General features: G+C 41.9%; 1 protein-coding gene across 2 annotated transcripts in view; it reads left to right on the forward strand.

Annotated features, from left to right (window-relative positions):
* The window catches only part of FAF2 (Fas associated factor family member 2), a 32,637-nt gene that overhangs the window by 9,555 nt on the left and 2,289 nt on the right, over positions 1–20,793 (forward strand). The window contains exons 1-9 of one of the 2 annotated variants that reach the window (XM_080988631.1): positions 5,505–5,648; positions 13,204–13,272; positions 13,971–14,105; positions 15,075–15,151; positions 15,688–15,826; positions 16,323–16,408; positions 16,500–16,591; positions 18,808–18,985; positions 19,836–20,007. In XM_080988631.1, coding sequence (XP_080844757.1) covers positions 5,586–5,648; positions 13,204–13,272; positions 13,971–14,105; positions 15,075–15,151; positions 15,688–15,826; positions 16,323–16,408; positions 16,500–16,591; positions 18,808–18,985; positions 19,836–20,007 — 1,011 coding nt within the window. In that variant the 5' untranslated portion in view covers positions 5,505–5,585. Of the gene's footprint in view, positions 1–5,504; positions 5,649–13,203; positions 13,273–13,970; positions 14,106–15,074; positions 15,152–15,687; positions 15,827–16,322; positions 16,409–16,499; positions 16,592–18,807; positions 18,986–19,835; positions 20,008–20,793 lie in introns of those variants that run through there. The other variant, XM_080988630.1, reaches the window with a different exon arrangement.

A 20,793-nucleotide genomic window follows, 5' to 3' on the forward strand; every position in this document is an offset into this window, starting at 1 on the left:
ACAAGTCACCTGGCGTGTTAGCATGTAATGTCATGTTTTCTGCAAAGTAGGGAACTGAAAAGGCCTTTTTCTGAGCTTGTTTATTATTTTTGTAAGCAAATGTTGGAATTATATAGATCAGCTTATCAGTGTACATAAATTGTGATGTGCAGGACATATATTGATTTCCCTATGCTTAGTTAGTGAAACCCTCCACAATTGCATCTATAGAGAATCCCACATGCATGGTGTTATTTCTCCCCAGTGTTGGATTGCAACTCAGGCACTGGTGCTCAGTAATGATATGCTTTCACAAGCCTTAGTATGCATTCCACATCACGGCTCTGAAAGGCATAGCTGGCTACAGGCAAGATTAAATGACAATTGTATGTTACTGACCTCTAGTGGTGGCCTATTTTGTGACACACAAATATTATCGGTGGCAATATACTGTAGGATTTTGTTTATAACAGGGCCTCTGGAATATCACCCGGCCTCATGTGCTGCCATCTTTCAAGGAACTCTCTAGGTAGTTAATTACTACTAAAGATTAGCTTGTTTTTTTTAAAAAATGCAGTCAGTCATGTAATTATCAATTCACATGCTGGACAGCTGGTGAATGGCACCCTTTGATGCCAACCCACCATATGTTATGTGTTATATACACATAATACATTTAAAGAAAATTCCCCTACCCCAAGAATCCAGGGAACTGTAGTTTGCTAAGGTGCTGAGAACTGTAGCTCTGTGAAAGGTAAACAATAGTTCCCATTATTCTTTTTTTTTATTTTTTAGGGGAGATGGATGTGCTTTAAATGCAAGCAATCAACATCTGGACAAATTTTCATTAGTTCACAAACCATAAAAATCACTGCATCATCATCATGATAATGATGATAATAATGATCTAAATTAAAAATACTAGAATGTGAAAGGATACTTCCTAAGCTATAAGAAAATAGAAGTTACAATTTCCAAAATTAGTTGGCCACCTGGCTTCATGGAAATGGCTTTCAATTGGTTTGCCCAATATGAGCCTTTGATTTCCCTATCACTAATATAGGGGCATTTACTTATGTATTGTCTTCTGCCAAATGCTGACAGGCACAACAGAAGTAACTATGATTTAGTTTAAATTCTTGCATTGCAGGGGTTACACTAGATGACTCCCAGGGTCCCTTCCAGCTCTACAAGTCTATGATTTTATGAGCTACTCCAAGATCACATTGACTTGCCTATCAAGATGACTGTCTGGCTTCAGATAAATAAAGGGTACTGATGCCAATGGAAGCTTTCTTCCCAATTCAAATAGTAGCTTCAGAGGAGCATGTTTTGTCAATAACATGGCAGGGGAGGAATGGGTTAAACCTTCCCTCTGTATCTGCTGTGATTCAGGTCATTATCACCCTACCCCACACCACTGCTTTTTTAAAAATGTGCACATTACTTGCAAAGATGCATTTAACATCACAAGTCATTTGACCTTAATAGACCAGGAGTGCATAGCTTTAAAATTTCCTAATCTGACTTTTACATTTCTTTTTAACTCAGGAGAACCGCACTGCTACATTAATCATATGAAAATGGTGATTTGAAAGAAAAAGAAAATACGAACCAGCCCCAATCAAGGTTGTAAAAATTATATATTCAGTACAACATTCATAAACCTTAGTTATTACAAAAACCCTACCATTTTTTTAGGCAATGCAAGCAATACAAACATGAAATGCAATGCATGTTAAGTACTTTGTCACATTTTAAATTGAGTATTTCCTTCTAACTTTTTTCCTCTGCATGACCTCTTCTCTCTCTCCTCTCCCTTTTCAAACTCCCGTTCAGTTTGTTGTTGTTCTGTTTGCTGCTGCTGTTCAGCTTCTGTCTGCTGTCCCCTTTCTGCTGAATTCAACATCAACAGAACACAAAGCTTTCACTCTCTCAGAAACTGACAGCAAGAGTGGCCAGGTGGTCTAGGCAAGGGAGCCAGTGGGCTGCAAGATGCATCTGATAATCTGGTGCCAACTCACCCACATGTGCCACTGAGTCCAGGGAGAGGAGGAATAATGCAGATATATAGTGGTGCAGCCATCTGTGCCCCTTGGCCAAACTTTAATATTCCCACAAAGAAGCGATAAACGCTTGCAAATAAAGGGCATTTGGAATTCTGCCCGGGGGGGGGGGGGGACAGTTCAAACTCCTGAGCTCACCTTTCATAACCAGAACTTTAGAAACTACCCCAAACAGACAGGTAAAATATTGCAGACACTCCAAGTGTCCCTATTTTCCAGGGCTGTCCCTGATTTAGAGAAGCCATCCCAGTTTCTGATTTAATCCTGGAATGTCCCACTTTTCCTTACGACGTCCCTATTTTCATTGGAGAAAATGTTGGAGGGTATGGAGTTATCCAACCCCTGAGCCATCTGAAGGCTATTCTGTATAGGGAAGGGTTTTTTAATGTTTAACGATGTTTTTTATATATGTTGGAAGTCGCCCAGAGTGGCTGGGGCAACCCATTAAGATGTGTAGGGTATAAATAGTAAAATTATCATTATGGAATGGGACATCCCTATTTTCATTGGAGAAATGTTGGAGGGTATGATATTGCTCATATCACAACATATGCTTGCAACAGCAAAGACTTAGGTCCAAGTTTGTTTAACGAACTTGGAACTAAGGCAAATCATTGAAAAGTGAGTCTTTTCATTCTGAGTGGCAGAAATGGATGAGTGTGTGTGCACCATAGGCATAGTGCTGTATCCAATAGTGGCTCTGTGTTAGTGGGAAAAGACTTCCACTAATGCAACAGGATTTTCCCTTCATCTTCTCCCCCACAGCAGCTCATACACCCTCAATGCTGCACCAGTGGGTTTCCACAGGCACAATAGAACTTTCATTAGCTCTTCTTCCCCCCCCCAAAAAAATCTGTTCAAGAGGGCATTCCAACCCTCCAGAGCTAATGTTGAGAGTGGAGTGGGAGGCTAAGGAGACAGGATAGGAGAAGCTCCATTGCATGCACCCAAGCCTGGCAGTTTGTACAATTTGAATCATTCAAAGATGAAGAACCTGTTGTAGCACCCTGCTTGTGGTTAATGCTTAGCTGGAATGAAATATTCAATGCAGCAATAGAGAAATTAAAATAATAATTTATTTGTCAGACAAATAAATGAGAGACACAGTGGTATATGGATACCAAAGCTCTGCCCTTCCAGCCCTGATGGCCAGCACTTATATTTCCTCAGCCCAGCCCCCTTGCTCCTCCTTTGGCTGCCTCTGTCCAATCAGCCTGGTTGAAATTCCTATTGGCTGTTTGCTAGAACCAATCATAAAAGATACACCCATTTCCTATTACCTTTTATGGGAGACAAAGAGCTATATTTCCTTCTATCCATAAATGGCAGACAAGTAGCCATATATCTTACATTTGCCTCGACCAGGCACCTTAATTATCAGATCATCTTTGCCCTATTGCCCTATTACCCTATTCACTCCAGAACAGATGGCTAATGGTTCTAATTTTATCTTAAATAGAGATCTTGGGTTCACCTTCTCACACACCATCAATGAAATAAGAATCTAACATAAGAATCTAACATAAGAATCTAACATTTCTTACTTTCTAAATCCTTTGCATAATTACATTTAAGCCAATATATTTCATACATAACATAGATAGAGTTTTAGAAGGAAAGGCCTTTTCAAAGTAAAAAAGAATTTAATAAAAACAGTGTCCAGAAGCAACCCCTTAGATCTACACCACCCTTTCAAGCCAGCTGCTGTTTCTATTAGCTCTTGCCCTTTAACCTTAGGAAAATATGGCTCAAGTCTTAATGGGAGGCACATGGTATATTATCTGTTAAACAATAAATTTCACTATTTACCAACTCTTAATTGTGTCTTTGCAGCTTGATTGTATTCTGTAATTTGTATGGTCAGTGTGACCTTTTGCTCCCAGCCTGTAATTTCCTTTTACAACCCTAAAGCGCTCGTCTCCTGCTAATGCTACAAATCAGAGGGGCCCTGTTTAGGAAGATAAACATCTGCCAAAGCACCCAGGCAGCTGCTTTATGCCTGGCATAAAACATACAAACATTTGCAAATATATTTTTTAAGCTCTTTTTAAAATGCAGGTCTTGATCAGATGCCTCACTGTGACTCTTCAGGTGTTGCTGGACTACAACTCCCATCCTTGAGACTTTGGCCTTTTTACATAATACCTGAAGTTCATGTGAGTCCAGCAGCATCAGGAGACCCACATGTTCCCCTTTCCCAACATAGCTTTGAAGTGAATAGCTATCCAAGATATGGTGTTTTCTATTGTGGCACCTAGCTTGGAAACTCCTTCCTTTGGGAAGTTCTCCTAGCACCTTTATTCCTAGCAGCTCTGACTTCAAGCTTTGCCATAATGGCATTTCTATCCTTTTGTAAGTTGTTTTAATTTTTTAGTGCCATTTTCTCTCTGTTTTACTCTGCATTGCTGTGTTATTGTGGATGCAAATTGTTATATTATTGTAAGCCTCACTGTAGATTGTAGAGATGGGTTCTGGCTCAACTTTAAATCTGTTTCCATGCCTACATTATTCAAAATCAACACGCTGTTCCGTTAAAAGCAGGCAGTGTTGAACGATTTCCCTTGCAAAACGTATCTGCTACGGATGGAATGCGCTGTCACCGCACTAAATGTAAATACCCCTTGCGTACCACGTGGCTCTTCTGCATCGAGGGTGTAAAATGGAGATTCCAAATTAAACCGGAAGCCAGATGCGGGCGCGTGCAAATGTGACACATGGGTGTGATTACAGACTCGTAGAAATTAGCTTGCGCGCACGCCCAGCTTCCGAGTTTAGTCTGAAATCCTTTTTTGTGTCTGTGTTCCACCTGGCACGTGATTTTACCCCCCCCCCCCCTTTTAGCGTAAAGATTCTAAAGCCCAAGCGCAACGTGTCGGTATTGCACAAGGCTCGTGCGTGCTTTGTATGATTTGGGCTGGGAGGGAGCAATTTAAGAAGATTGACCTTTTGCTGCTGCTGCAACCTGAGGGGCGTTTAGGTATGGGGTTTTCTTTGTGGGGAGTGTGGGGCTCCGAATCCGAACCAGCCTCATAGCCCCACTTTTATAAACTGCGGTACCAGCAGCGTGCTACATTGCAAGAACTGTTGCCAGCTGCTGTTCCCCAACCACATCCCTCCAAGCCGCAGCAGGGTAACAGGGAGCATACTGTACTTCTAAAATACTTTGAAACTAATACACCCCCCCACACATTTCAGACGAAAGTGTAAAGAGAATACGCTCCTGTCCTCGCTGCTGCCTTTATTGCTGGATGAGGAGGCTGCTGAAAGTTAGATTTCTCCAAAGTTTGGCAACTATTAACTTTTGTCTAAGAGGAAACAAACAAAAAAAGCCAACGAACCACGCAGCACCAAGAAGGAGCGGAAAATTCTGCATTATAACTCCCGCCCCCACAATCCCTGTGAGCTTCCACTAGCTACTCTAGACCCCTCTTTTTATTTTATTGTTTGCGGCGGCGGCGCGCGCAGAACGCGGTCGGAAGTTTCGAATTGTCACGTCACTTCCGCGGAGTGACGCAACTGCGGGTCAGAGGCAGCAGCAAAATGGCGGCTCCGGAGGAGCGGGAGCTGTCGGCGGAACAGACCGAGAAGCTGCTCCAGTTCCAGGTGCTGGACGCGGGCGCGGCCGGTGAAGGGGGGCGCGGCGGGCTGAGCCAGGCCGGCCGCCTGGGCGGGAGGCTGGGCTCCCTCTCCGCCCTCGCGTGGGTTCCCGGCGCGCCGGGCGGCCAAGAGGAGCGGGCGGCGCCGGGGGTTGGGGGGCGGAGGAGAGCAGGCTGGCCGGCCTGAGGTTTCTGCTGGGCGGGGGGCGGCGGGGCCAGAGAGCGGGGCGCGGAGGGGGCGCTCGGCGGAAGCGGCCACGGCCTCGGCCTGACCATCGGTGGCCTGATGGCTGCCAGCCTAGGGAGGCCGCCGCCTGGACCTGCCTCCCACCCCCCTGCAACGCGGGTATGGCCGTGGGGTGGGAACTAGCAACGTATAGTCCGTGGGGTCGCCCTGTGAGCAGTTAAGCTTGCTTCGCTGTTTTGTGCTCTTCCGCATCGTACCATTTAAATAAATAATCACCGGCAAATATTATGCGTTGTGATGGTTAAGAGCAACAAACAGGAAATGAGTCAGTACACCTGTATGGGGGAGAGACATCCCGGTTGCTAAGCTGGTTATTAAAAAGGAGCTTCCCTCCCCCCCCCCCCGCTTTTTTATTTTTAAAGGTTGCTCTACTGAGAGGCGAGGAGAATCCCAATTACAAGCTCCTATAGCGCCCCGTCGAGCATATTTTCTTGGAAATAAATTCCACCGAGTCCAGTGGTCTCCACTGCCAAGTATGAGTGCATAAGATTCTGCCCTATCTTAAGAACACTGAGCAACATTTGCAATTCTTTGTAATTGTTTTTAAAAGAGATTGTTTCCTCCCTCTTCCTGCACTTTAGTATTCCATAGAGAGCCTTAAACTGTCTTGCACCACTTGGCATAAACAATTGAGAGAGTATATTTTGGACTTTCCTAAAAGTAGAAAGCACTATGTTGGGGATTCATTCCCATGATGGCTTATAACTTAAACTGTGGTATTTCTTCACACAAGTGGCCTTCTGTTTAGCCAGGGTTTAATGTTTTAATTGCCATTTTGCTCTTTTTAAGTCATGGGCAAGACTGCCTCCCGCACCTTTCAGTTTCTATTAACATTATAACCTTCCATACATGACTGTAGTGGAGAATGCTAGTACTGCTCTGACATTTTTAGCATGGTTGCAACTTTTAATTCTCTCACTGCTGACAGAAGTGGGAGGTTCCAGTAAGAATTATTGACGGTGAGTTGAGCATTTCATAAAAAATCCACACACTGTTGTAGGGGAGCTGGATGGAGATTGGGCTGAGGAAGAACAGCAACTACTCTGTCTCCCCTCCCCCAAAGCTCCAATTTTCTCTTGTTATACCTATATTTGACATTTCTTTGTCAGGGGTCTTAGTCAATTCTTGTCTTCTGGAGGAGGGTTGGTTTTTTAGTTTTTGCCTTTTGGGAGAGCACATTAGGGTGAAAGCACTCCATTTATTGTTTTGAATAATCACAATATATTAACAATTAAATCAAAATGTAATGTTCACTATTTCTTAAATGTACTAACTGCAAGTCTAAAATACCTATCCCACACACAGCAGTACTCTTCAAACACCCCTCATTCTTCTAAGTTTCCAATCCTTCTTTTCTCTTTGCTTCTAAAGCTGCTAAATTACCTTAGTTGTACTACTTTGAAGAGATTATTCAGTTTAAGCCATATTCAGGCATTTGATAAATGCCACGTACCGTATTTTTTGCACCATAACACTCACTTTTTTCCTCCTAGAAAGGGGAAATGTCTGTGCGTGTTATGGAGGAAATGCCTACGGGTGGCATGCCTACGGATTTTTCTCCTCTAAAAACTACATGCGTGTTATGGTTGGGTGCGTGTTATAGAACGAAAAATACGGTACTTTGCAGTGTGTGTTTGTTGCATTTTGAAATGCCAGTTGGTAGGTGGCGGCACTTAGAGCCATAGTTGCCTTTGACTGGACTTAATGGTCCAGGTGTCCTTTACCTTACCTTATCTTTACCTCACCATTGATGTGAGGCAGACACCACTGTACTTCACTTTTTTGAGCAAAAAAAGTGAGGCAGTTTGGGGTGGAGGGATATAGTACTGTGCCAGTTGCTCTTGTGGCTCTGTTCGTGCTTGTCTGAAATAAAGAGATGGAGGGAGAACTGAAAATATTGCTTTTATATTACCACTCACTCGGCCCAGAAAAAAATGATACTATGACATTATAATAGGAAATGTATAATAGGCAAGTAGGTGCAATTTGTTGTTCAGCTGCTCACCTACAACAAATGCTGAGCAGGTGACTCTGCTGCTGATCTGGTGTATATTGAAACTATCTACATACATTTGAAATGATGGGAATTTCGAAAATATATGGTTTTGTTAAGACTTCTTTTAGAAACATAAATTGGTTATAATGGGGAGAAGAAAGTGACCATATATGCATTTAGTCTAACGTAATGCATTTCCAGACCTTCAAAAATATTTTACAACAGGGGTGGTGAACCTTGAGCCCAGGAGATAAATGTGGCCTCTCTATCTGACTTCTAGGCCTGCCTAGGCCACACTCCACACTGGCTCTGCTCCCTCAAGTGCTTTTGTCTGGCTAGAATGTGTCCTAAGAATGTCTCTTGGTTGCCCAGATGGAGGTGTGTAGAAACTTCAGATTTTTTACTTGACTGGAATGTAGCCTGTTGTACAAAGAAAAGATTCACATCTGCTGCCCTGCAGACATTTGTTCTGGGCCCTGCATGTCACTGGCATGCAACCTCTGGAAAGCTGCCCCTGAGGGAGTGTGGCCCTTGGGCTGAGAAGATTCTCCACCCCGTATTACAGAGTCTGCATATCACTGTTATAAGGTTCAGTTTCATGCATAGGTACAGTGTTCCAGATAAATGGAATTTCATTTTCTCTGTACATCCTATGTAGATGCTGTTCTTGTCTCTGTGTATTTTCCTCATTGTTTAGAATGGAAGTGGTCAGCTCTGAACCAAACAAGTGTCGGATGGTGACTTGAAAAATATGTAAAACAATACTTAATTAGCTACTATTAATGTAGAAATTTGGGGAGAACGCTGAGAGGTTTATTTTTTCTTGAATTTTATTTGAATTAAAGGGCTGACAACATTTTCTGTCAAGTCCGGTGTCCCACAATGTGGGTGGAGGGAATGAGGCCCACATCTGTGCCTTTCAAAGTGAAAGTACAAACTGGGTCAGCTGTTGGCTAGTCTGATCTGTACCTTCAAAGGTATCCTTCAGTCAGGAGACTGTCCAGCACTAGATTGCCTCCTACCTATGGAGGTGTTGATTGGACTGGCTGACAGCTAGCCATGTATGTATGGTCTGTAGGTTCACCACAAAATTAAAGGATTTGGTGCCCATGGTAATAAGTGCTGTTACTAATAACTGAGAATTAAAACTTGGAACTTTATTGATAATACCATTGTATATCCCATCTATAACTTAAAGTGAACCTGCAGCTGGTATCCAGAAAAACAACTTCCTTAAATTAACTGAGAAACTTTACCAAATTGTATCTGTCATCTATATCATGTTCAGTCTTTGATTGCTGCACTTGTACAAGAACAAATTCTCAGCCTGGCAAAGGCTTTTGTTCTGTTAGTCAGGTGCTCCTCACCTTGGAAACATAATTCTCTGGAATTTGGCAATGGTTTGGGAGTTAACAGCAGAGCTAGTTACAGGCTTCTTGGAAATGTTTCACTTGTATGGCATAGAGCAAAACCAGACGTGATGTTAAATGTATGAATGAATTTAGCATGTGCAAGTTTTTACTAAACACCAATTGCAAGCCTGGTCAGGTTTGGGTCCATGGCATATGGGGAAGGTAGGGGAACACGGACTTGTGGGATTTTCTGTCTCTAATGCTAAAATAACTTGACTGATCTTCGCTTTGCCCTGAACCACATTGGATCAGGTAGTTCAGTGCCACTAGCTGCTTGTTTGTCTACTGTGGGTCCACCCTCCTTTCTGCTTGGCTCAGTGGGTCTCTCTAAGCACCTTCTGAATTGCACCTCAAAGCAGTAAATACTCTAGTGTTAGAAATATACATACAATAGTATTTGTTCATCTTCTTTATTAGTAAAATCATTTGTTGGACATTTAACCTGAAAAACCCTTCAGAATGAATGGTACAGTTGACCACAAGGGGCATATTCTACTGCGATGTTAGAACATTTTCATTTACTGCAAAACTAAAATGAACAAAAAGCATTATTTCAAGCAATTAAAATACCTTTTTTCTGTCCTTTGAAAATAGCTGGTGATATGCCAGTTATTTTCCATGGCTGCTGTAAAGGGGGTCCTGCTGTATGTATGCAAGAGGCCCTTCAAGTCACCGGTGGATAGGCAAAATTGACGACTGGAATCTCAGATGAGAATGCACCCATCAGATTTAGTGATCTGATCTTATAGCCATCTTTAAGCCATGGAATATATTTGCAGGAGTTAGCTGATACAGAATTGTTTTGCATTGCATTTTTACAAACAGTAGTGTGGGGAAAGTTCCAGTGCTTCATAAATGTTGTGCAGTTCCATGGTTATAACACTGAAGAGGGCTTCTGGTTCCACTCTGCCTTAATAGAGGCAGCCCCCATGACAGTGGGAGATCATAGGCAAAGGAAAAACAAGGATGATTGAGGGTAAATCATCATTGCAAATTCCCCCCAGAATTTGTCTTGGTACCTGGCTCTCACTCTGGCATGGAATGTGGGAGGTGCAAAAGCGCTTTGTCTGCTGAAAACTCTCCAATGCCGCCATTAAGAAACAGAGGTTCTCTTGTTAATTAGAGCTTAATTGGACTAAAGTACAGGCGCGTGCTAGAAGAGAGGAGATCACAAACTGCAGAACAAATCAACTGCAAGGACTTTAAGGTTTGAATTTGAGATAAGACTTCATCTGATGCAAAAGACGGTGGGTGGGGAGCCTAAGGTTTCTTTATTTAAAGTTTTCTTCTCTACAGTTACGATTCAGCAACCTTCCCCTGAATGTTGGTTCAAATTATATTTGTACAAGTGATGATGGAAGAAATTGGGTTATAAATATGGTATATAACATCAAATGGAACTGCGTGTAAAAAAAAAAAGGAAAAAAGGAGGGAAGCTCTATTTTGCAACAAGTTTATGATAGAAACTTAGAGCTGACTCTTCCCCATCCTTTATTATCTACGAAGTGAACTGAATAACGCTAAGAGGACTTGGAATTTAATTTAATTGGAAGGATAACTGGCCATATATCTTCAGATGGAAGGAGGATGAAAGGAGTTTGGGAGCTGCCAAGGAACTGATAAGGTTCTTTATTGAGTCATCTGCAGTTTGACAGACCACTCTTCTTCCCAGGCTGAGAGGAAAAATGGTGAAAATAGTTTATTTACTGGGACAGAGCAACTTTTGCAGCTGTTGTTAAAGTTCTCAGTGCAAAACAATGAAACATGGGACAGAGTGATGGAGAAATTTCTGGAACAACAGCTCCGCCCTAGCCATGATGTATTACAGCAACAAATGGGGTGGGGTGGGGGAGACATAACATCTTACAAGGACAGGAAGAAATGCTACAGACAGAATAATTGCCACACACGGGAAGAACAAGGATATAGTTTGAGTTCCTCACTTGGAAGCTTTATAAATCATTTAATGTGTCAACGCGAATAGAAGTTATTAATATTGCAGTTGTATAAGGGATTATTATTATTATTATTATGACCGGAATGTAATTGAAACTAGTTAGACTTTAGAACGCAGAATTAAAGAAAATCATCAAATCTAGCATGCAGGGGGGCCACTTTAAATAAATTATATGATTCTGTATTTGCATGATTGGTATTAATAATTGTATTATAAATTGGTATTGTTATAATGAGGCTATTATTGGACTGTAATTTAAAACTAATAAAAATATTATTTTAAAAAAACACTGAAGAGAACAGCATTAGCAGTTAGTTTTGTGCCTGTTTTTCATTCTGACCTTGAGTAAAGTAGTTACAGATAACTGTGAAAAATGTTATACACACAGACACATTAGTACAAAAGCTGAGATTCTCAGAATGCCAAATTTGGCAGAAGATATACCAGGTTTGACACTTGCATGGCAATCCAGTAGACATGGAAACATGTAGGCTGTTGTCCCCATCTGTTGTAATGGTGGCTCTGAGGAAGAAAGCTTAGAAGACACAACAACTGCCTTATGTTACACCTATAGGGAGAAAAGGGGGTTTTGAAGAGGGATTCTTGCTAAATTGTGTATAGTTTGAAATGCCCAACCCCCCTATTGAGACCTGTATGAAAACACTGTTGTGTAGAGTTTGTTTTGTCACATAAAGCTGCTACAGTCCTTTACATACTTTTAAACAGAGAAAATTCTGGCATCCAATTTTACTGCATATTGCAGCAGTTCTAGCTGTATGGGAGTGCAAATGAGCTTTTGAACTTTGTAGATTGGTAAGCAGCAGTACCATTTTAAGCACACTGAAAAGGTCAACTGTCAGTCTAGAAATGTGAAGAAGCAGTAGGTGCACATGCCCATTCAGGAATATGTTTCAGAAAGGCATCTAAATTAGTTGAATTTTTAGGGAATGAGCATTGTAAATCCTGTTCCGAGGCTTATTTGTGAGACTTGCTCTGTCAGTGTTGTGAGAGGAAGAATTCCGCTCTTCTAAGTATTATGCTGCTAACTAGGAATGTTATAAGAAATTATCTCTGAAGAACTAATTAGGCAATAATTCACTGCTTTGCAGAGCAAAGCTTGTTACCTCACATGTCCAGCACAATTGAAGGTTGAGCAAAGATGAAACAAGACCAGGAATACCAGCCTAACTAGCTGCGTGGAATGCTACAGCCTGAGGGCTTCTGTTGAATTATTTCTGTGTGCCTGCATGCATTCTGTTAGTGCAGTGTGGCATTACATATAGTGGCAATATATCCTTGGTTGAAAGCATACCTACTGTTATTCTGATGATAAATGTAGGAACTCACGTCTGTAAAGAGCAGATTGGAGATGAATCACAATTTGGACAGAGAATACTAATAAATTAAAAGCTCAAAATAAACTGGAAAAAGAAGTGCTAATGAAAAGCAGTAAAGTGTTTAATCACAGGGCTGTAACTCTAGTAGGACCGGTCTTTAGAAATAAGAGTTCAGAGAGGTGAAGGCAAAATCAGAATAATTTTATTCTGTTGATTGATTGCACTTATATCCCACCTTTATCTCCAATGAGCTTGAGGTGGTGTACATGGCTCTCCCCTCCATTATTTAATCCCCGCAACAACCCGGTGAGGTAGTTTAGGCTGAGAGGCAGTGACTAGCTCAGGGTCACCCAATGAGCTTGTGACCGAGTCCGAATTTGAATCCTGGTTTCTCAGGTTCTAGTGTGACCAGCTGTCTTGTGGAAAGAGGATCTCAAGACTCACAAAGTTTGATGTTTGCTCCTTTTGTGAGGCAGTTTGTTTACAAATGCCTTGTTGAATTCTGATTTCCGAACGGAAGTGGCTAAAATGAGAAACAAAATAAAATTTGATTTGAGGACTGTATTGTTTATTGTTTTGACTTAAGTTCTCCCACCCCATTTCTTGCCCCCAGGACCTGACTGGCATAGAGTCCATGGACCAGTGCCGTCATACACTGGAACAACACAACTGGAACATAGAGGTACTGTCTCACTTGGGGCTTGCTTGCTTGTTGCACTTGTTGCTTACCAACAGTAGATGGTATCCAGTGCTTTTTCGCCTCTGACAAAAGGCTCTTTGATCCAATATGCTTCTGTGGCACCTCCCACTATCCCACTGGAGCAGGGGTGTGGGTGGTTGTGGAAGGTGGATATACAAAAGTTCCTTCCCCATTCAACTAATGGAAGCCTCTGGTCCAGTATAGATTTCCAAAGACATTAGAGCCTAATGTCATTGGGGTGGGGTGAATACACCCCACCATTGGATACAGCCCAATGACTATGTGCCTTTGAAGTCAGGCCAAAGTCAGAGCCACCCCTGAAAAGACCCCTTCTTTTGTTACCATCCTCTGCACCACCCTTGCAGAGGGCACACAAAGAAGGACCTTGGATGAACAATGGGGATCCAGATTCTGCACACACAAAAACCTGCAGCCTCTAGTGATATTGATTATACAAAATTAGCATTTTCCCTAATTTGAATAAATCCGTATTTTTATTTTTTGCTCTGTGGAATTCTGATGACCAGGGGACGACGCAAAGAGCTCAGCAAAGCTGTATTCTTGACTACAGTATTAAATATCTTAGTCATCCTTTTATTTTTTGTCTATATACTTTCTAAAAGAATTTTTCTGTGCGATAGGTAAAATATGCTAACCAGTCCTTGTTACGCCCTCTATAGGCAGCTGTTCAGGACCGATTGAATGAGCAAGAGGGTGTCCCAAGTGTCTTCAATCCACCACCTTCTAGACCGCTACAGGTCAACACTGCTGACCACAGGATCTACAGCTATGTTGTTTCAAGGCCGCAACCAAGGGCAAGTTCTATAACTGAGATTAGCTTAACCAGGGAAGCATTTGTTCTCTGTGGTCAGTTCTATGAAACAATAAAGCACCTACAGTGGTACCTCTGGATGCAAACGGGATCCGTTCCGGAGCCTTGTTCACATCCTGAGCAGAACACAACCCGCATCTGTGCGTACGCGGGTTGCGATTCGCCACTTCTGCGCATGAGCGTGATGTCATTTTGAGCGCATGCGCGAGCAGCGAAACCCAGAAGTAACCCGTTCCGTTACTTCCGGGTCACCGTGGAACGCAACCTGAAAGCACTCAACCTGAAGTGTCTTTAACCCGAGGTATGACTGTACAAGGAAAATACTTTTCTGCAGGTTTAGAACACGGGTGTTACCTTGAATGGGGACTTATTTTCTATAAGAGACTGTGTGGTTACCTTTGTTGTCCTGTTGTAAAAACGAAAAGCAGAACAGCAAAGGAAAATGATACTTGAAAGCCAAACATTTGGTAATTATTTCAATATGCCTCAAGCTGGGGTGGGAGGTGGGGGAAAGGAATAGAAAAACACTTGTTGCTGATGAGAACCAGCATCTAGGAATTGTATCTCTGAGGTTAAATAGCAAGACATCAGTTTCCAAATGTGTGCTAAAATATTTCATTAACATAGCTGCTTCAAGATAAAATAAATTTAAGCTGGTACAGTGTTACCTCGGTTTACAAATTTAATCCGTTCCTGAACTCTGTTCTTAAACCAAATCCGTTCTTAAATCGAGGTGCGCTTTCCCTAATGAGGCCTCCCGCCGCCGGTGCCCTTCCACCGTTCGGCTTTTGTTCCTAGACCAAGGTAAAGTTCGCAAACCGGAACACTACTTCTGGTTTTGTGGAGTTCATAAATCGAATAGTTCATTAACAGAGCTGTTGGTAAACCGAGGTACCACTGTACTTCAAAGGAATAGCGTGGTAAGGATCTAACTCTCTCTTTGTCATTTCAGGGCTTGTTAGGTTGGGGTTACTATTTGATAATGCTTCCATTCCGATTTACTTATTACACATTACTTGATATATTTAGGTAAGTGCACACTTGTTTATGTTTGCATATTGAGTTTGCATGTTGAGTTTATTGCTTTATTCTGAAGTTTGCCACTACTCTTTAGTTAAGGTAATATTCTATGGCAGATGTGGGCAGGAGGCTAGAAACTGGTTTACTTGTAGATTAGTGCCCAATTTCTGAAGGCCCACTTTGTAGTTCTCAGGCATTGATTAGGTCATTTATTTGTTTCTAGACATTAGATGATTGCAAAACAAAGTTTAGCAATATAAAATAAAGACAAGTTAGCACTGGAAATCTTGCAAACTTGCTGGGTTCTGGAAATCTTGGTATGGTCTAACAATGTTTTTAAACAAAGGTGTTTACTTGGAATATCACAACAATTGTGGCATGGTTGGTTTTTGTTAAGAAATCTTTAATATGGGTTTTTGTGTTGTAAATACGGGTGATAGAAACATATATAACTAAACAAATGTAAAACTGAAATCATCCCACTCGTGTTCTGAAGGTGCTAGAATAACCAGTAGCTGATATTTCAATTTTATACTCTTTCCTAGGTTTGCTTTGCGTTTCATACGCCCTGATCCTCGTAGTCGGGTCACTGACCCTGTTGGTGATATTGTTTCATTTATTCATATGTTTGAAGAAAAATTTGGAAGAATACATCCTGTTTTCTACCAGGGAACATACAGTCAGGTTGGTACAAGAGATGTCAAAGAGTTGTCCTGTCTTGAAGTGGAGATTCTTGGAAGAGTAATCTTGAGTTATCCCTTGAGGCAAAATGTTGTAGACATATATTGTAGGTAATATAAAATAGTAACCTGAGATATTTAATTGGAAGTTACGTTTTGTTAACTGTTGCCTAAGTTACAATGTATTGGAAATAGAATCACCCTGCTAATACAGTAACTTCAGTTTTTCAATGCGTGGTTCTAGTAGTGCTAATAATAGAACAGTCTGCCTTGGGTGAAGACCATATCAAAGACTCACTACTTGGTCTAGCACAGCCACAGTGCTCCTTATCCAATGAGGAAGGTTTGCTGTGCATGATTTGGCAAAAAAATTAGCAGAGTTATAGTCTTTGTGTACATGTTATGATCTGATGACCTGACACTACTTTTTTCACTTGAGCACAGTGTCAAATTGTCCAGATTTCATCTATCTAAAACATCCTTATGTTTCTTCTCTCAAGGCACTGAATGATGCAAAGAGGGAGCTACGCTTCCTCCTTGTTTACCTTCATGGTGATGACCATCAAGACACTGATGAATTCTGTCGGTAGGTTACTTCAGATTTTTTTTATTATAAATGGTGGTGTGAGTTCTGGGTGCAGTTTCAAGTGAGTTAATCTTGTATTCTCTCCAAACAGCAACACCCTTTGTGCACCTGAAGTGATCGCCCTCATAAATTCAAGGATGCTTTTCTGGGCTTGTTCCACAAATAAACCAGAAGGATATAGAGGTACGTGTTTTGATTACAACTCTGCCTTAACGTAATATTTTATAAACACTTGCAGCCCAGTCCTAAGCATGTTTACTTAGAGTTACGGCCTGCTCTAATCAGTGGTGCTTCCTCTAGAGTAAGTATGCATTGGATTGCAGCCTTGAACTGTAATCGTATATGATGAAAAGAAATGCTTTTGAAATGGTGGGATATAGTCAAGCAAAGGTGTTTAGGATCAGGCTGTCAAAATAAGCTGTTGTGTCTGTTTTGTATTTTATTTTGCCCCCTTTTACTATATGGGAAACAAACCATCTACATGAAACAGCTAGTCATCAATATGCTGGAGCCACCCAACTCTACCGTGCTCACATGTGAGTTGCATGTCACTCACATGTTGAAGCAGGAGCAGGGCCACATTGTTGGATCTGCCGCCAAAGTTGCATTCCTAGACTATCAACATCTTCAATGTCTGTACAGAGAGTGGAGAAGGAGCCCTTGCGTCATAAAAGATGGAAGTGCTGTTGCTTATTAGGAAATGAGTGTTGATTATGGAATAGAAGTACAGCCCGTCTGAGGCACTCCCATTGAAGAATTGGATTTGTGGCCTGGGTGTGGTGCTGGATGCTCAGGTGGCAGTTGTGGCCAGGAATGCTTTAAGTGGATTAGCCTGGTGTTGCAGCTATGCTTGTTTTGGAGAAAGCTGATCTGGCTACTTCACACACAGGATTTAGTCATAGGGAGTTTGGATTACTCCAGCATACTACACTTGGAGCTGCCTTTGCCGAGTGCTGAGAAACAACAGCAGAATGCTTTAGTGCATAGTGTTAACTGAGGCAAGTGACTGAAGCCATGGCGCTCCACTGCGTTGGCTGCTAGTTTGTTTTCAAGTCCATTTCAAAGTGCTGGTTGCTACTTTTTAAAGTCATGTGAATCTTTCCTGGTCACTTGAATCTGGGTTGGCCTTGCTCTGTGTACCTATACTGACTGAAGTATTGCTGGTTGAAAGGGACACAGGGCTTCCTTTGTCAGGGCACCCAGACTCTGGAAATCCCTGTCTTGGGCGACTTGTATGACACTTTGATGATATTACAACATTGATAATAACCAGAATGTTTTGAATTATAACTGAATTGTTTCCCTTCTAAAACGCTGATGTTGTGTTTATTTTTGTACTGATTTTAATTATTCCATTATATATTCCTGCATTGCAGGGAGCTCTGGTTGGCAGTACCCATGTGAAACCAGTACTAGTGGGGCTTGCATTTGGCATCAAATTTAAAAGGTGCAGATACAAGCTCCACATGCCAAGCAACCAGAAATGCATTTTAAGCCTCAGGATTCTTCCTTTGCACCCACATCTGCTTCCTGGTGCCATATATATGTAATCGGGTATGGGACAGGTGGGCATGCCTTGAAGAAAATGGCCTCATATGCCAAATTAGGACCCCTACTAGCCCCGATTGGGCCTGTAAGCTGGAGGTTCCCTGCTGCTGTTACATTAACTTTGTGTCTTAGTTTAATGAGAAACTGGACAGATAACATGCCATAGTGTGTGGAGGTTCATGGGCAGAAAACTGTTGAATTCTAATTATTCAGTCTGATTTCCCCAATTTCTCATTGAGATGACTCCCTCCTCCCTGCTTGTGAATGCGTTTTCATTTACTAAAGTCAGAACTATTGAGACCATTGCCTTAAGGTTCTGAAGGCTGCCCTGAATTATGATCACTTTCTATGATATTTTCTCAAGTTCCTCCTTCCTGAATTTTGAAAAGGGGTTTCCTTTTGTCTGATGCTGCTGACCATAACATAGGTTTTCTGGGAAGGTTGTGTATATGCCTTTGATACCAGATCTCCAGTGTGAATTTGCTGTTGGACTAGAACCCCAAATGTCGAGAACTGAAGGCCACTTCCTCTTAAAAGTGTAGAAGAACTGTAGAAGCTGAAAGTTGGAATAGTCTTCATGTTGCATTAGGGAGAGGACTACAGCTCAGTGGCAGAGCACATGATTTCCCTCTGGAAGGTCCCAAGTTGAATCCCTGATGCCTGGAGATACAAAGATCTATGATAGCAGGGCTTAGAAAGACAATTCACAAAACCATAGAATGTCACTTCCAGAGTAGACAATAGTGGGCTAGATAAATAGTATGACGGAGTTTAATGCAGCTTCATCTCTTTGTAAATGCCCTATATGGTAAGATTGCAAATGCTGACCATATTGTATGCATTTGTCTTAGTGTCACAGGCTTTGCGTGAGAACACCTACCCATTCCTGGCAATGATCATGCTGAAAGATCGTAGAATGACCGTAGTTGGGAGGTTAGAAGGACTCATCCAACCTGATGACCTCATTAACCAGCTGACATTCATCATGGATGCCAACCAGACATACTTGGTATCTGAGCGCCTGGAAAGGTACTAGGTCAAAAACAAGAGATGCCATCTCCACTCTCCACCTTACAGTACTTAATTAAATCTACGATTACCTTTTCTGTGGGAAAACTACCAACTGCTCAACCTGACTTAATTATCTGGGCATAGAGTAAAAGAGAAGAAAAATATATATCCTGTAAATTGCAGCTATCTGTTTAATTATATGACTCGGGTTCATATATGTTGCTGGCAGATTGCTAATGTAGGCTATAACAGATTGAGAGAGATTGCAGGCTTTCAACAATAGTGTGTTAGTGTTGGATGGGAAGAGATTGCCTCTAGTTCTTAACTCTAGTTGGCATACTGCTGATTTCTGACACCAGGTTGCTTTGTCACTAAGAAGAAGTGGACTGCTGATGCTGTTCACAGGGAGAGAAGGCTGTCTTCTTTGAGATATTAGCCGTGGGGTATTTTTTCCAGATTCTTGCTTGCGTGTCAAAGCACCTTAAGGTTCAGTCAGCATGGGCAAGGGCCCAGTAGAGGTCCACAAGTGGAGGCACTTGCTGCTCTTTGCTGCTGCCCACCTACTTACTCCACTGAGCCAGCAAATGGAACAGGAGGAGCACAAGCTGTTTGAGGGAGAGGGCAAGCAGGAAACTGGTAGACGCTGCTGCTACTACTTGGTATCAAGAAGGAAAAGGAGCAGCAGTAGCTGCTGTTCCCACATGCAAATAAGAAAATGCTGCTATGCCTAGTCGTAATGCAGAACCACTGGGACAACCCTCCTAGTTAGAAATACATCTTTCCCCTAGTAAAAATCTGAAATTTCTTCAGGTGGTGTTGTAGCAGTTCTTGTCAGGTTGGCACTAATACATTTCCCCTTTTATCTTAGAGAAGAGAGAAACCAAACTCAGGTCCTTAGACAACAACAAGATGAGGCATACCTGGCTTCATTACGGGCTGATCAGGAGAAAGACCGCAAGAAAAAGGAAGAGCGGGAAAAGAAGAAGAGGAAGGAGGAGGAGGTGCAGCAGCAGAAGCTAGCAGAGGAGAGACGGCGGCGGGTGAGAATTGAATGTGTCAATAGCAGTGAATCACAGGTCTCAGGTGCAACTTTCATAATAAGAATAGATGCCTCAGCTACAAATGCAGGTGGGAATGACTGGCTCTTGTAGATGGCCTTATATTACTGCAAATTTAGTACTGGCACTTTGGAAATGGGAGCAGTTACTAGTTTGTGGAAGACCACTCCTAGTTGGTTAGTCTGCATTTCATAGTACAGTATGAGCCAGGATTCAGATCCTGTAAATTAATCCATTAAAATTCTGATCAGTGAACAGTAGTTTATTTTAGAGAATTCAGATCATGTCGCACATGATGTTTCTCTCTCTCTCCCCACCCCCATTAATACAGTTTATTTATACACTGGTACCTCGAGTTACAAATGCTTCAGGTTACAAACTCCGCTAACCTGGAAGAGTTGCCTCGAGAACTTTGCCCCAGGATGAGAACAAAAATTGTGTGCCAGCGGCACAGCGGCATCAAGAGGCCCCATTAGCGAAAGCATGCCTCTAGTTAAGAAGTTTCAGGTTAAGAACGGACCTCTGGAATGAATTAAGTTTGTAACTAGAAGTACCACTGTATTTATTTACAAGTAGCACGGCTACTTGCAGAATAAAGCAACAATGTTTAGTTGCCAGATCCATTTACTAGTTTCCATTCTCTTGATGGTTATAATTCAGATCACTTTTTCGTGTGCCTGCATTAGAGTATGAGATTTCAAGTAAGTCTTCCTCTTCTAGAAGTTTCCCATTAACACATATTGTTCTATTTGAAAGAAATTATTTTAG

Source organism: Podarcis pityusensis (genome assembly GCF_964106645.2).
Source record: "Podarcis pityusensis genome assembly, chromosome: 2".
Taxonomy (NCBI): domain Eukaryota; kingdom Metazoa; phylum Chordata; class Lepidosauria; order Squamata; family Lacertidae; genus Podarcis; species Podarcis pityusensis.